The 16,384-nt window shown below is 38.6% G+C and overlaps 1 protein-coding gene across 2 annotated transcripts in view; it reads right to left on the bottom strand.

Annotated features, from left to right (window-relative positions):
* Window positions 1-16,384, bottom strand: part of MYRIP (myosin VIIA and Rab interacting protein) — a 309,369-nt gene that overhangs the window by 68,358 nt on the left and 224,627 nt on the right. For both annotated transcript variants that reach the window (XM_018555942.1, XM_018555941.1), the window contains 3 exons: window positions 10,844-10,980; window positions 9,855-9,935; window positions 7,721-7,818 (listed from right to left, as the gene is read on the bottom strand). In XM_018555942.1, coding sequence (XP_018411444.1) covers window positions 7,721-7,818; window positions 9,855-9,935; window positions 10,844-10,980 — 316 coding nt within the window. The remainder of the gene's footprint in view (window positions 1-7,720; window positions 7,819-9,854; window positions 9,936-10,843; window positions 10,981-16,384) is intronic.

Raw genomic sequence — 16,384 nt, 5'->3', positions numbered from 1 at the left:
ATTTCTACAATAAATAGCAGCCACCAGGACCTGGGACATACATATGGAAGAAAGCATAACAAACAAAACAAACTAAACTTCAACTTTTAATTTCATGCACTGCTCCCACCTCTTCCCTGGCAGCTTACTGTATATCCACAGCAATGGACCTTAGTAAAGTACTGACTATGTTGGCAGCTCTCCTGCTCCTACCATTGCTTTAGGTGCATATCATGTTGAGATCAGTGACACGTATTGTCACAGCTGACACTGCTAAATGCCACAGAGAGAGGTTGCCGAGGGGCCCCAACAAAATTACGGTATCTGGCCTCAAGGTCAGTAGTTACCTCCTGGGTACAATCTCTGATAAAATCAATAATTCACCCTTCCCAAATAGTGAATGAAAAACACATCGGGCCAGGCAACTTGTGACATTTTCCAGATTATAAATAACGCAAATGTTACTAGACCTGGAAATCTATCTGTGTGGTTATTGGGACTCAATCTGGAAAGGGGAATATGTTGTTGGCCAATGAGCTTCAACAATGGTGAATTATCTGACAAGCATTTAAACCTGAATGAATATGAAATGATTGGCAAATTGACCATTCATTCTTAATAAATATGCTCTAAGTAAACACTGCATATCAACTTTCCGTCAAACTGTAGTTTTCATGGAGGGTTTATCAATGTGGAATGATAAGGCAGCCTTTTGGTAATACTGTGAATACTACCACATTGCTTACATGCAAACAATTAACTTTTTGGTTGCATTTCCACCAATGTGATTCTTGGGGACTTATATATAATTCTGAATTTAGTGGTAATACTACAGGTCATCTGGCAAATCAAGTATTTAAAACTGGCTCTTCTTGTATAAACGATGAACATGTGCAGAAAGCATATTGCCAGGCTGAAATAAGCCTATTATATTTTTCTAAAGCCTCAACTCGGTTTAGTGATCCTTAGTGTACAGTTTACAGACTGCAAATGGCAAATGACTTTTGCCAGCTTCACACTCTTCTGCCAAGCAGAAAATACGTTTTTGAGCACAATGTATTAAAAAAACAAATTCCATTGCCTGGAGGTAAAGAATGATAGACAGCATAGCAGTCAGGTAAACAAACTGGGAATAGGGAATGTATTATAGACTTATTCCACACCACCAACTACATTTTTAAAATGCCGCTTCTGAACCCTTCGGGTCTTGAACAGTTACTCTCTATGCCTGCAACAGTCATCTCTTCCCAAAGACAATTCCAAAATCTGTGTGCACTGGCTTCTCACCTGCCAGTATATCATTGCTGAGGAAAAATCTCTGTTACCATGATGCCTGTGCAGTGAGCAACATAACCTTACCATCTACTGTCAATAGGCTCACTTGGTATAAGTGAACTTGTCTGGGTTAAGTACACAAACAGTTGACAGTTCACAAACATCTTGCTTGAAGTTTGGAAACTTTGTGATTAACCCTATTAAAGTTATTGGGAAACATATTTTGTTATTCAATTCTGGCCATTTGTAGGGCTAAAAAGCAAGCTATTGCCAAACAAACGACATGGGAAGACAAGTCCTGCCATGGGGACGGGACATGTATCAATTGCAAAATAAAAAATTCCAAAACTAAAGTATCTCCCTACCCAGAACAGTCAGATCTCTCTAACAGATTTAACACACACGGACAATATGGCTGCTGTGAGCCCATCTTTTTTTAATAAAAAGTGGACTAGGTTATCTAATCCTTCAAATTACTGGCTCTTGCCACTTGTGAGCAAAGTCTTTTGATTAATAGGTTGTTCTATATTTTTGGCCTGCAAAGTTTGATGCAAAAATAACAGGGATTCATGCTACACCTATGTTAGTGGCAAAAGCGAACATCATCCCTATGGGCTGACACATGTGCAACAATGCTGACCTATTGGTGAGGTCACAGTCACAACAATCACTAATTTACTATATTTGCAATGGGGGATAACAAGAAAATGCAGAATGTTAAAGCAAATTTGTACTGTAACATTAAAGTCACAATAAACTCAGAAGTTAAATCTTAAAAATGCATTCAAGTACCTTAACTATTAACAAAAATGTAGCTTGTTTGTGTATCACTCGGCTGTAGATCCCAAAATCATCTCTGATCTCATGCTGACACTGTCCTTCCTTCTAGAGGAAGTCACTGCTAAAAAGGAAGATCTGTGGCCTGGTCTTCAGCATGTGATTAATCCTTGGCATTGGTCACATGGTCTATATCTAAGGGAATCTTTAGGGAAAATTAACGCTAAATAGTACTTTCTTTTTGTGCTGATGTCTCAGTAACAGTATTGTCATCACAGGAAACCAACAGGGTTATTCAAAAAAGGGTGAAGAGTTTAGAGAAGGCAGGAGAGGTGAACAATCTGGGACAACATAGCTGAACTGGAAAGTGAGTTGAATTCAAGAATTTTTACAAATCAGCTGCTTTGGCCTAGATTGTTCACTTCTCCTGCCTTCTCCAAACTCTTCACCCTTTTGTGAATAACCATGCAAGTGTATCAGCCGAAGCTTGGCACATGTATGGCTGAAAAACATCGGTATGTCAGTCCAGTGTTTGTGCACAAAAGCGTCATGATAAAAATCTAGCCTGTAAGTATCCAGCAATTTGTTGTGAATTTACTGGGAAAATCTGTTACTCTAAATGGCAATTTTATTACCAAGTGATCAAGCGGATGTATCCAGAAGCTGTGATAATGATTTTGCTCTAAGTCAGAAACACATTAGAAACGCTGACATTATGTATTTTCAACAAGAACTTAAATTGCCCAAATGTTTCATCATCACATATATAAGGCCTAATGCTCATAAAATGATACCGGCCTGTTACATAACACCTACTGAGGTTAATTTCAGACTCGATGTAAAGGCCATTTTTTTTTTTGTATGATGCAAACGGGTTGTTGGTATGAATGCAAGACTGTGTGTAGTAAACCATGCTGAGCATTAGGATGAATCATTCATTGCAGAAAAAAAGGAATGTTAGTTTTCAACACAGGACTGTTATCTCCGGGCGAGGGCTGGATTTCCATCACTAGCTCTGCAAGCAAGCAACTTTTAGTGTCCTAAGATACCTGTTCTAGGATCAGCTCTTTTACACATTTTCTTGTTTTCCTGGCTTAGAATATTGTGAAAACTGTAAATGACCTTTTACTAGATGGCTATTCCTACAGATAATGGAAAAAATGTGAAACAAAGAATAACTAAATAGAAAGCTGCCCTTTGCCTTTACCACCTATACCGTAGGAACATGCCTACTGTGCCTAATGATACATCTAGTCCTTCTACTTGCCTTACTTTGGGTGCCAAACTGTCTAGATTAATATTATAATTAGTGAATATCTCTTATATGGTACCAGCATCCCATTCAGATTGTCACAGAAATGTTCTCACTTTATAAATTACGGACTTTTTAGGTACCCCAGAATACAGACATTTAGATAAAATAACAATAGTTTATTTTAAAACATTAAAATCCTCCCCATCTGGGACATACATAATACTTATTTTGTTAACATTGTACATATATACAGAAAAGGGTTGAAAAAATAAATATTTGGAAGACTAATAACTTGCTTTATTCATTGGAATTATGTATTGTATTGTGTATGCATTGTAACCCCCCGTGGGTATATATGGGTTTTCCCTCGTCTAACCCTGGTGTGGATGTCGGGTGTTTTAGAATGCACGCAGTTAGCCTATTATGCTCTGTGACTATTTAGACATTGATACAGTTATGGCGTTGTTTAGCAGGGAAGAAGGTCGTCCCCCCCCCCCTTCCCTCCATGCCCGCCTGTTCTTCTTATTTTGTTGTTTATATTTTTCTTTAGGTTCTGGTTTTTGTGTAATGGAACATGGGCAAGCAATATGGTGGGATGATCTTGCCCTATTTTGCTTGCTGTCAGCCCATACTTTGCTTTTCATCTCCCGCAAAGTGCTGTTATTTGAATATAGGGGAGATCCGACTGTGAAGGAGGAGGATCTAGATTAATATTAGTGAGTACTTTTGTATCTATGGGCAAGCCTATGCTTACAGAATAGCAAAACATTAGGTGTATATGAAGCCCATATAGTTTTGGATAGGGTATGGAATGGTTCAGACTCCGTCAGTTATGTTTTTTTTTGCTATGTGTATTGTTGGGAAGATTTCTCTTCGCTCTCTGTTTCCGAAACACAGAAGAAAGTAAGACATCTTACCAAAATGGGGGGATCTCCCCTCTTATACAGCTGTCACTAGCACAGGTTTTCTTACTTCCAGTTTGTGTGATAAAGATTAGGCTGCCCATCACTTTCTGTGCTGAAGACAATATTTACTAAGACCTAGTAACACTAAATCTCAGGGACAAAGAAAATTATAAAAACCGGACATATGTTCTAACCCTTCCACCTTCTATTCAAATAAAAACAGTTTGTGCTTTGTATACACTTTTAAGTGGAACTAAAGAGAAAAAATGAAAACTTGCTATCTTATAGGGATTATCTACAAATGTTAATTGTACCTATACCGTATCCTGAAAGATTTAGCTATGTCTTAACTTCCTCCTTAGAACTTCCTGTAGGTTCTGTAGCCTCAAAGCTGTATGTCTGCAGTGTGAGATTATGTAAGGCACTGCTGACTGCTAGTTTTAGGAGCTTTGGAGTCAAATTTGGTGATGTCAATAATTTCACCTTGATAAAGTGGGAGGGGGGGGGGAGGGGGGCTGCCTGTTATTCCATGTATTACAACACTTGTTAACTATCCAAAGCACATCCATGGAGTTCTGGCCTTTCTTTCCCTGGCTTTATATGGTGCCACAATTATTTGCACACTAAAATTACAAATGTGGCTCCTGAGGTGTGTGTGTGTTTGTGTGTGGAGGATGAAAAGTATAACATGTTGAATCCGCTTCTGATATATGCTGCTGTAGTGGTGAATGTGCAGTATGCACATATTAGAGATGTCAGTCTTCTTGGACCTGTAGTACAACTGCATTTACTCCACATTGTTTTGAGATGATCGAAAGCAATCATGTAATCATTTATTTTTCTAAATAGTGTTTATCTTTTTATAAATAAATTGTTCATACCTATAGCGCTATGTCATACCTATGTGCCTATATCGTCATGATGAGCTGTAAGCTATAAAATGTAGTCTGAACACTGAGGACTCCCTTCAGATCTGTGGGGCTTCTACTGAGGATTTAAAGCAATTATTCTTCTGATCGGAGTGCCATGGAATCATCAATCGTTACAAAAAAGACATGAAACAGTAATTTTGTGCCTCTATACTAAAACTAAATCCTGCCCCCCTCACCCCTGTACCAGCAAACCTATTACTAGACTCTGTTCATACTAAGGAAGAGCATACATCAAAATAGATGTGTCATTATTACACCCATTCCTGCTAAAGCATTCAGGAGCTTGCAGGTCCAGGTGGTATTGGTGGCATAGAAGCCCTGAGGCAAAGTAAGATTCCTATTTTATGATGCCTTTGGAAGGTAACAAATGAAATTTCCCACATCATATGATATGAATGATCCTGAACACTATCATTGATTGACATTCTCAGTCATGTGTCCTTTCTAGCTAGCTTTCTAGTTAATAAGCATACATTTCTCAGAAACAGTGCCTGAAAAACCTAATGCTAACTATACTTTACACAGATAACATTACAGTAAATGCCTTTCAGAGCTTCATTAACTGACCAGAACTGGCAGACCTGAATTGAAGATATGGAAACAATACTATTCACAGGTTTTTGAGGTGCTAAAGGTTAAGTGATGCTTTACAAACCCAGCGGGTAGGCATTCATTTAAAGTCCTGTCCCGCAGATTTGGCAAGTACTCATAAGTCTTTTATCTTTTTAGAAATGCTTAATGAGCAGCTAACGCTTTCCTTGGCGCAGCATAGCTTCATGATGTTCACAACACTTTGTTCTTTATATAAAGGCAACTATTTTGATCTTTACTTTGGTAAAAAAAAATCTCCCATTACATTTCTTTTATACTGGTTACTGCACATAATTATGACTTGTGGTCTTAGGGTAACTAGGTATCATAAAAACAATATTTAATGCAGCATGTATTCATTTGAAATAATTTTGAAATGCAACTATTGTAAATAACTCAATCTTGATATCAGCCAAATGAAATCCAATGTACAGCACACTAGAAGAGAAGTGGTCAGTACTCAGAGTCAGACAGTCTCTGCTGAATGCACACATTCTGATAAAGAACATGCTGGCAGAAGGAGAGTGGCGAAAGATGTTGATAGGTCTCATACTTTTTGCCCAATCGCAGGCTGGGGAAGAGAAGTGACCAAGCTTTACAGCTCTATAGTAGAGCTAAGTAAGGTCACCAGCCTTGCTGTGCTGCCTGGGCAAGAATTTATGAATCCCAGGGCTGAGCAAGCTAGGGTTGCTTAAAAGGTTTTCGGGGCCAAGCCCCCTTCATCAAAGTCTACATTTAGTGTATCTCTGGAAGCTTTAAATCCGCTCCCCTCAGTGCTTTCTAATCAAGAGCCTGCATCAATAGGTACACAGTTTCCAACTCTGCTGCACATCAATCTGACCTTGAGTCTCAGAATACTGGCATCAATGCTAAGGTTACACTGACGTCTGTTCAAGGATAGAATGAATGTAGGCTTTGATGAAGGGGTGTATGACTCCCAAAAACACATTAAGCCACCCTTGCTCCACTGACTGTGGTTGGGTGTTTATTACCTGTGATTTCCCCCATTTATCTGACCATATTGTGACCTGTTTTTGTGGCTTTTACAAGCAATTTATTACTGCACTTTTGTGAGTACCTTTTATTAACTAGTTCGTAGTAAACTATTACATACTTCACTAGGGCAAGCTGCCTGTCTTTTATGTGGTTTGGATATGGTGGTCCATTGTGTTTGACTGTACGGTGTGTGTGTACTGATTGTCGCTAAGCAGTTAAGAAACTGGTCTTGGAACTTTCTAAGTGTAGTTGGCCGTTTACTCAGTGTTTAGCTTTAAAATATGTATTCATATAACAAGCCACGGTTACTATTAGTTACAAACACTTTTATAAAAACATAATTGAGTAGTCATTGAGGAACATATTTTTAAAAAGTAAAGCAACAGCATCAGTGTGCTGTTACACAGTTGTAAAAATATGATACAATGCGTAGCCATAGTTAATATTCATATTAATGTGAAGTGAGAATTAATATAGTAATTTTCCTTAAGCCATTGGTCATTGGCATCAGTATAGCTGGTTATTATACTGCAATCTTATGGTCTTATGGGCATTTTGGTTATTGTACCAGGTTTTCTGAATTCCCTCCCCCTGTCATGGCTGCCTATAGTAGGGCCAAATGTAATACTCTTGCTTCAAATACCTTCTGTTCACTCATCTGCTGTATTATGTTGTCTGCTGTATGCAATAAAGAACTTCATGGATGAAAAGGTATTTGGCGAGTTTAGCTATCTGATAAGGATTGTCTGCAGTGATTATATCTGCTTATACCCGCCAGGCATAGAGGTCTCAGCAAGGGCTAAATCACTAACACAACAATCGGAATCAGAATAATCAGAGTTGGTTCAAATGTACAGAAGTTTTATAAGTGGAGGTAAACAAATTATGAAACTGACAACAGATTTAGGAATGATATTTAGGACTAATATAATCCTTAAAAATATTACTTTAAACTGTACGGATCATGCTACCCTTTGCTTCTTTAGCCATTAAAGGGATAAATGCCTTACCAAGCTATCGCTGTATGATTCAGCTTTGGCAATTGCTTCTTCTACTGCCTCTTCTGCCACACGTAAGGCCACTGAAAGGGTGTCCATCATGCTGTGCCCTAGAAACAAAAACTCACATTTAAGAATATAGCAAAGATGGGCATAGTAGTTAATGCAAATATTAAAAGTCAGATACTCTTAGTTCAATAGTATGTGGACATTCCTCCAAATTACAAAGGCGTGTCCTAGTGAAAGGTACATGTAATGCTACAGACATTTCAAACAATTTTGTGTTCCAACCATGTGGCAAGAGTTTTTTGCTTGTTTGTTCCAGGATGATTGCCCCCCTGTGCACAAAGACAGGTTAATAAAGACATGGTTTGAAACACCCTGACCTCATCCCTAATGAAAACCTTTGGAATGAATTTACACACCGGGTGCAAGTGAAATGTTCTCATCCTAGTAGCTGTACCTCACCAATTCTCTTGTGACTGAACATGCACAATTACACAAACATTTGGCCATATAGTGTATCTGAAAGTGTCAAGTCTTACAGCGCTACTGAAAGGCAATTCTGAAGCAAATTTGTATGAAATCTAAGTGATCTTATTTTTTATGAAATTCAGCCAGGAGCTTTCTTACATTTTTGAAATCTGATACATTGCAGACAAAACTTCTCTGTTCATATTTTTGGAACTTTTGTTCTGTCTTTTGATGTTATATGTATGTTTATAAACAACATTCCCTAGAATAATTTGTTCTCATAATATGCAAAAGTGTATCAATAGGCTTTAAAGGGTTATTAAAGGAGAACTATGACATGAGTGATTTCCACTCACGTCATAGTTCTAAGCCGACCTGTGACAATGAGACTGTCACAGGTCGGCTCAGTAGATCGGGAGGTGAGGGAAAACATACCGGGTTCCCTCACCTCTCGATCCTGTCACGGCTCTCTGCCGTGACAGGGGGAGGGGCTGGATTCCCCTCTCCCCGCTCCAATCTGCCAGCGCTGACTGGCGGAACAGACGGGGAAGGGGGCGGGTACAGCTGGCTCTGCCTCTAGATAGGCAGAGCCAGCTGTCACTCATGCAGCTGGGCGGATCCCGTCATCTAAGTCGGGATCCGCTCCAGGTGCGGCGTCTCAGTATACCGCGAGCTGTAGCTCGCGGTATACTGAGCTTAGGGTAACGGGAGGACGCTAGTTTGTGTCCTCCCGTTACCCCAAGGAGAACTATGGGGAAAAACACTGACCCCATAGTTCTCCTTTAAACCCTTGCATGTTTTTGCATATATCTACTGCTTGCATTATATGCAAAATGATAAAGAACAAACATTTTTGAAAGGGTTAATACTTACCTGTGTCTCCGCTGCGCGCTCCCGTCTGAACAACTGAAAATTAATCGGGCGGCCGCAAAAGCGCATGCGCTGTTCAGATGTTCGGCTGGGAGACGAGGAGAAACACAAGGCAAGTCTATGGAGCAGCGTACACTCGCACAGACTCCATGGGACATGTTTATAGCTAATTTGCCTACAAACGTCAGGTGGTCATAATAATCTGGCCACTCAGTGTATATATTTTATACAGTTGAAAGCATTTTGTTATATCTGTTTAAGAAGTTTTTTTTTAAATACAATAAATCTTGTAGCTGATAACATCATGTGCTCTCTGCCTGTTCTGACTATTATCAGTGACATTGCTCTTATCAAGCGCTAAAGGACTACAGACCCATGCTCCTCTATGTTATGGACAACAGGAGAAGTGCAGGGTGCTGTGGTCCTATCTTGCTTCTGTTGTCCTGATACAGAGGGCTGATTGAGCATTGTCATCCTAGGACTGGAAGAGTGTTCCTGGCAGAATCACTGGGTGAAACTAAAGGGAAACAAGGCTGAAAAAATTTAACTAATGGATCCACCACATCAGGTACTGGGAAACTTTAAAATATTTCATTTTTAGTTTTTAGGTTTAAATACATTTCAGGTTTTATTGGCCCATTCAATATTTTTGCTGCAAAGCTTGGTTGCCAAATATCAATATACATAGAACCAATCTGTTTGTTGCATGTTCAGGACTCGGAAAAACATGTCAGGAAGCATAAATTGTCATACTATATTACAAACTTAACCCAGAGCAAGATAACACAATGTTGGACCTTACCTTGTGTTTGTCTGTAGAATGTGGAGTCACTCCCACACACACTGCCTTCATTTTCTAAACTTTCATCAATAAAGCTTCCTTCTGTTAATGGAGCAAGACAAGCGATTTTATGGCACAGAACTTCACAGTAATTCTGTTATAACCACAAGTTAAAAAGTTCTCAGTTGTAAAATGATCCAGACTGAGTCGTGACATCAATATCCAAATTGGTGGTTTAGTAAACCTACAGTGTAACATTTTTGACAAAGAATTTTAACTTTACTGAGCATCCTGCTAGTGTATGTTTACTACCAATTATCAAGAACACCTATGTGCTTAGGCAGCACATATCAGCCATTCCCTGACTGCTTTGAACTTGTGGTGGTAAAGCTAAAACTATTCACTGGTATAATTTTACTAAACAAGTAGAACATGTTCACTTTACAAAATGAAAGTTTACTTACCTTAATTTACTTTGAGTGCATATGCAAGGGAAAGCAATAGGAAGTGAAGCACTTTTTTCACTAAGTTAAGTCAACTAGGGATGCACAGATACTGATACTAGTGTCAGTATCATTGCTGATACAGAGTATTTGGGCGAGTACATGTACTCGCTCAAATGCTCCGGGTGCATATCACGATACCTGAACTTACTGTATCAGGAAGCTGAGTGGCGAGTCATTACACGCTGCCCAACTTCCTGATTGGCCAGAAAGCTGGCTCCATGCTCTCGCCACCAGGGAGCATGGAGCTGGCTTCCCGGCCAATCAGGAAGCTAGTTTTGACATAACTTGCTTGTTTGAATTGCCTAGTTGTGTGGCAGATTTACTTAAAGGGTTGCAAAGATGGCACAGAAGGGATTCCAATCAGGTATAACAGAAAAAGCTGCTTTGCAAAAGATCTTTTAATTCTAACAGAAAGATAACAATATCTTCACTCCATGTATGCCAGAAATATAAGAAGACAGTTTTATTTAAATTTTGTGCATACCGCCTAGAAAATGTCCTCACCTAAAATTTCAGCACTTGCTCCGCTTTCAAGCCTATGCTTTCTGTACAAATTCTTCAGCACTTTGGCACTGCCAAAACGTTTAAAGCGACTTTTGACATTGTTGTAATACCATTCCAATGACTGGGTTCTCAAGAGCCTATAAAGAAAATAGTAACATGGATAAGTATACCACATCTCTTTCAAGGATAAAGGCAAACATTTGTAGACTGCCAGCCATATGGACTATTCATTATAATGGGAATTACAGCACATTAATTTGAGACTGCTCTTACAGTCTGAAAACAGATCTGTAATTACTCTATCATTATTTAAAATACCAAAAACAAAAAGTAGAGTTTGCTGCAAAGTAGACAATACTTACCTGTCCTGCTGCCCACATTACCAATCTCCACTTTGATGAAGAAGGAAGATTGCAAAAGGGTATTCAGCATCTGACGCACACTTTTAGGTGTGTCAGATGCTGGTGTCTCCTGCTGTACTCTATGGTATGCAGCTCTACAGCTGGTCTACAAATGGTACATGATGGATTGGGTGGGAGGAGCTGAACACCATGTATCACTACTAGTAACTGTATCTGTGGGAAGGACTGCTTCATCCTGATACGGGGTACCACTGGTGGAGAAGCAGGAAGGAAAGGCAGCTGCAAGAAGATATATACATACTGTATATATGTATTGTCCAATATGAAAATATTATATATGGAAAATTGTTACAAAATTTTAGCTTAAAAATTATCCTACAGTGGGGTCAATTTTTACCATCTCCAAAAAGGTTTACCATACTCCAAAATGTAATTGCCTGAATGCACTGTTATGTTTCCTAGCAGGGTGCTCCTTAATGTTGGCCATACACTTGGAAAAATGGTGGAAATGTTGGAAGCTTTAAATCGACTTTTGATTGATAACATGTCTGCATGGAATCTGCACAGTATATGACAATCTGCCACCTATCCTTTTGGCTCTTTCCTTGGTTTAGAGCTACTAAATGATCAACATTTCACTAAAATTGATCAAAAATGCCTGCTGAGTATAAATGTGCTGGCTTAAATCACTTCCCTGCAATTCTGATCATTTGTTTTTGCAAAACTGGGAAACATCTGAAACAATGGGTGGAACATTCAATTCTAAGTGACCTTTTTTTTAAACTAAAACCTGATGGAAAGACTAAAAAAATTGCCTCAAAATTACCAAATACATGGCCATCTTAAAGTGGATGTTTTCCAGTTCTGTTCACAGACTGACAGGTGAGAAAACTGATGTTACATGGCTTACTAATTATTAGGGATGCACAGATACTTTTCGAGTACCAGTGCAGATACTTGGCATTTTCATGAGAACTACCAGGGTTGCATTGGTTGCAGCTGGGACCTAGCTCTGGCACTCCACCACTGTCCTGAAATCATTAGTCTGTATTGTTTTAGAAAAACTGTCACATGACAATAAACAAAAATGTATCAGTACTCGTACTTGTAAGTACTCGGCAAGTACCAGTACTCGTACTCGCAAAACTGGTATCTGTGCATCCCTTTATTTATATTTATAAAAACAAAATCGTACATTAAAACAGAGATGTATAAATCCCAGGAGCTCCGTGTGCTCCTTACAAATGACAGCTGCCTCGGAATTTTTGAATTTTTCTCTGGTCTAGTCTTGGAGCTCAAAAGTATCGGTACATGTACTCGTACTTGTACCGAGTACTGTACTTGGTATCTGTGCAACCGTACTAATTATTGCATCTTACTGCACTAGAAAATAACATGCACTAATTGGCTGGTTCCTCACAATCAGCTTGTTTTACCCAAAAAATCTATTTAAATTCAGTCAGATAGGCCTTTCATGCACTACACAATATGACTGTGTGTGACCAATTTCATAAAACTTTGAGACTAGAACTCAACCTAGAGCATAGAACATGCCTGTTAACAATCAGTACCTTCATTTTGGGTGAAGCTATAAATGTAGGATTTAAGTGGGAGTCCACTGCTCTGTAAAAATTGGGTAAAGTTTAGAACTGCTCCCAGGTTTTTACACCATTCCATATGGGGAGATTTTCCTTTATTACTGTGATGGTAAACACCTATTAGCACAGGAAGTTAGGGGAAATCTACCAACAAAGATGCAGACAACAATAAAAACATAAACATAGAAGCTCTTCCTAACTGCATTGAAAAATGTTTTCATTATTACCTGTGTCTTTTTTTGGAGAAACTCACTCTCTCCCCTCTTGTCCTTGACATCACCAGGACAAGAAACCAGATAATAAATAATAAAGAAAATTATATGATCATCTACACTTGCATGTAAATGCATATTGATTGATCACTTCTATTTTGTGACTGGTTGTACAACCCCAATTCCAAAATAGTTGGGACGCTTTGTAAAATCTACATAAAGCAGAATGCAATGATTTGCAAATCTCATAAACGCAGATTTTATTCACAATAGAAAATAGAGAACATGTCAAATTTTTAAACTGAGAACATTTACCATTTTAAGAAAAAAACAAGGTAATTTAGAAATTGATGGCAGCAACATGTCTCAAAAAAGTTTAGACAGGGCAATGTTTAACAAGGTATAGCATTCCCTCTTCTTGTAACTGTAACATGTTACTGACCTGCTGCCAATTAATCTAATTAGTTCTTCCAGCTCTTCCTTGTTCGTACCACTTACTTTGCCATCTTTTTGTCGCCCTGTCCCAACTTTGAGACATGTTGCTATTTTCTATCATGAATAAAATTTGAGTTTGGGATTTGCAAATCATTGCATTCTGTTTTTATGTAGATTTTACACAGCGCCCCAACTTTTTTGGAATTTGGGTTGTATAATTACCCACAATTTCAACAGCAAAACAGGCCATTAATTGATGTGACTTGATTGTGTGATCCAGGAATATGTGCATACAAGAGGAACAAATGAGGGCAGATAAGAAACAGGGTTAAAGTTGTTCTGATTTTTAAAAGGTGCTTGGGACCAGTATCTGTAAAAGTAATGTAAAACAGTGTGTAAATGTGTAGCAACAAAGACAGTGGGGTTAATTTCCTAAAGCAACAAATGCTGTTCACTTAGCAGAGTGAATGTTCACTACGTTTAGTAAATAAGACAAAGCTATGTTTGCTTAAATCAACATATCCCACACTAGCAAACATTCTGTTTATTTCCCTTCACACATGATTGGGTGTTCAAAGTGAAAGCAGCAAAGAAAAAGATGGGAGTCAGTAAAAAACGTTATGGGTTTGTGATAAAGTTTTATTAATATGCTGATCACATCCTAACCAGCACATCTCCCATATGTAGCCGGAGATCTGTATTCTATTTCCAGAAGGCTGTAGACGTTCACTACACATAATTACTTCACAAATGTTCTGTAATGATGAATTCTAGCTGTACTGCAGAGCATTGTTATTTTTCTGTAATACGGATATACACAGTGTGAATCATTACTGAATTCATGCATATAATAGATGTATCCAGTAAATGGCCAATGGGACCATCAGTCACCGTGAATATTGTCATGTTTCGCCTGGATTGTAAGTCATCCAATTATGTTGAACAATTGTACGGAAATTAATCTGCAATTAATTTTTGGTTGGGATCTTATCAATGACCCAAACACAGCAAGAAATGAGTTTCTAATTTAAAAGCTATAATGCGTAAAGAATGTGTATAAACTACCTGAAACAGACATGATTCATATATGCATACAACACCTATTACCAAGTGATATTGTAAAGGAACCAGAAACAGGGCCCTCTGCTCCTCTGAGGTATCTGCTCTCTGCACACACCACATGACAGTCCTCTAATTGCTCCACAATGTACCTGCATTTTACATTTTATTTTTTAAATGTGGAGTCTTTGACACCCGCAGTGTGTTCTGTGCATAATGCTGCAGAGAACACTCCTGGATAAGAGCTGAAACCTTTCAGCTTCTTGTCACTGGATTCCTCCTCCTGGTACTTTTCCAACCTTTCATTTAGATGAAAAGGGCTTCAGAACAAGACTTCATAGACAGAGTGGAATTTTTTTTTTTTAAAGTTATGGTATGGCTGTGCTTAGGCCATAATACTGATTTTTGAATCAATCCTTAAGTGAGGCTAACTGTAGATTTGTACAGCAGTCACAACACATTGACCAGCTGTGCAGCACTAATACAAATAGTCATATTGACTATCACTACAAGATGACCATAAATCCTCCTCTAAGAAGACACCACCATCTCCAGATTGGATTACCAACAGGTCATACTGTATATGTCCCAAAGTTTGGAAAATGTAAAATATAGCTTTGTTTATTTTAGTTACAAGTGGGAATTGTAAAAACCCTGTCATGTTTTTGTCATCTATTCTCCATAGGCAGGATTTTCTATCACTTCCTGTCCTGTAGCTCCAACACGAACTCTGCAAAGTGAGGGAAATCCCCTCTTAGACAGTTGTCACCAGAACAAGTGTCCCTATTTGAAGGTTTGCTCTCTATTTGTGTTCTAGTGGCAACTTAAAATTTTGGAATTTCCCAGGACTTTCTTTTTCAGTGATATTGGTATCCAGGACATATAGAAAGGTGAATTTCCCTAGAGGGGACACAAACTGCAATAAGGACCCAATAAGGGGTTTAATCACTGCCTACTTTATCCAGAACTAAAAAAAGAAAAGAAAATCTCAGGATCTCTCAACACAACTTTAGTGACCTTTCCATATTCATACAAGTGTAGAGTGATTTCTTTACTGGGCCCTGATATTCTTTTCAAGTGTAAGATATCAAAGTGGCATCAAGTAGCGGCCATCCCCTTCTCTTCCAGCCCAAATGTCATTAAAAGGAAACAGGAACATTCTGTGTGTCTCACGTCAGTCAAGCAGAAAGTGATGGGGGTGGTCTGCATGGCACCACCTGGGAACAATAGAGTGGGGGGAAGATCAGGACATCATGAAAGATACCTACTGCAATTCTCTTCCCCAAATGCAAATAGTGATGAGTGCAGGAGAGAAGCCTGGCAGTAGCTGGATTCTCATTTAGGGCAAATGAGCCTAAAATTAATATATCAGGACAAAATTACTTGAGAGATATCCATGATTTTTTACTTGATGTCTCTAAGAGTGTATCATATTTGCATGATCCTCCTGAAGTTGTTTCTTATCTATCGACTACTGCAGAAATTTCAGGTGTGTTGAAATATTCTAAAACGCAATGAATGAAACCTGCAGCAAAATAAGCACTAGCTGAAAATGCTACTAGGCCTTACGTACACACCAGCCACTGTACTATATGTGTGACTTTTGTATCTGAAATATTGCACTTTCATTTTTATTTCAGTATAACAACTGTCTCATTTCCTTCTTGTATTGCAGTCCAGTCAAGCTGCTTACACACTCTCCAGCCACTATACTATATGTGTGGCAACTGTATTTAAAATATTGCACTCTACAACTAATCTATTTATTCAATGACAATCGATTACAAGAATTGTTGTTAACAATTCTCACTATTGATTAGTTAAGTCTGATTAGTTGAATACCCCACCCCCCCCCCCGCCACCCCTCCCCCCCCC

The sequence above is a fragment of the Nanorana parkeri genome, unplaced genomic scaffold, assembly GCF_000935625.1.
Source record: "Nanorana parkeri isolate BGI_ZX_2015 unplaced genomic scaffold, ASM93562v1 scaffold219, whole genome shotgun sequence".
NCBI classification, from domain to species: domain Eukaryota; kingdom Metazoa; phylum Chordata; class Amphibia; order Anura; family Dicroglossidae; genus Nanorana; species Nanorana parkeri.
This window is presented reverse-complemented; position numbering and strand designations above follow the sequence as displayed.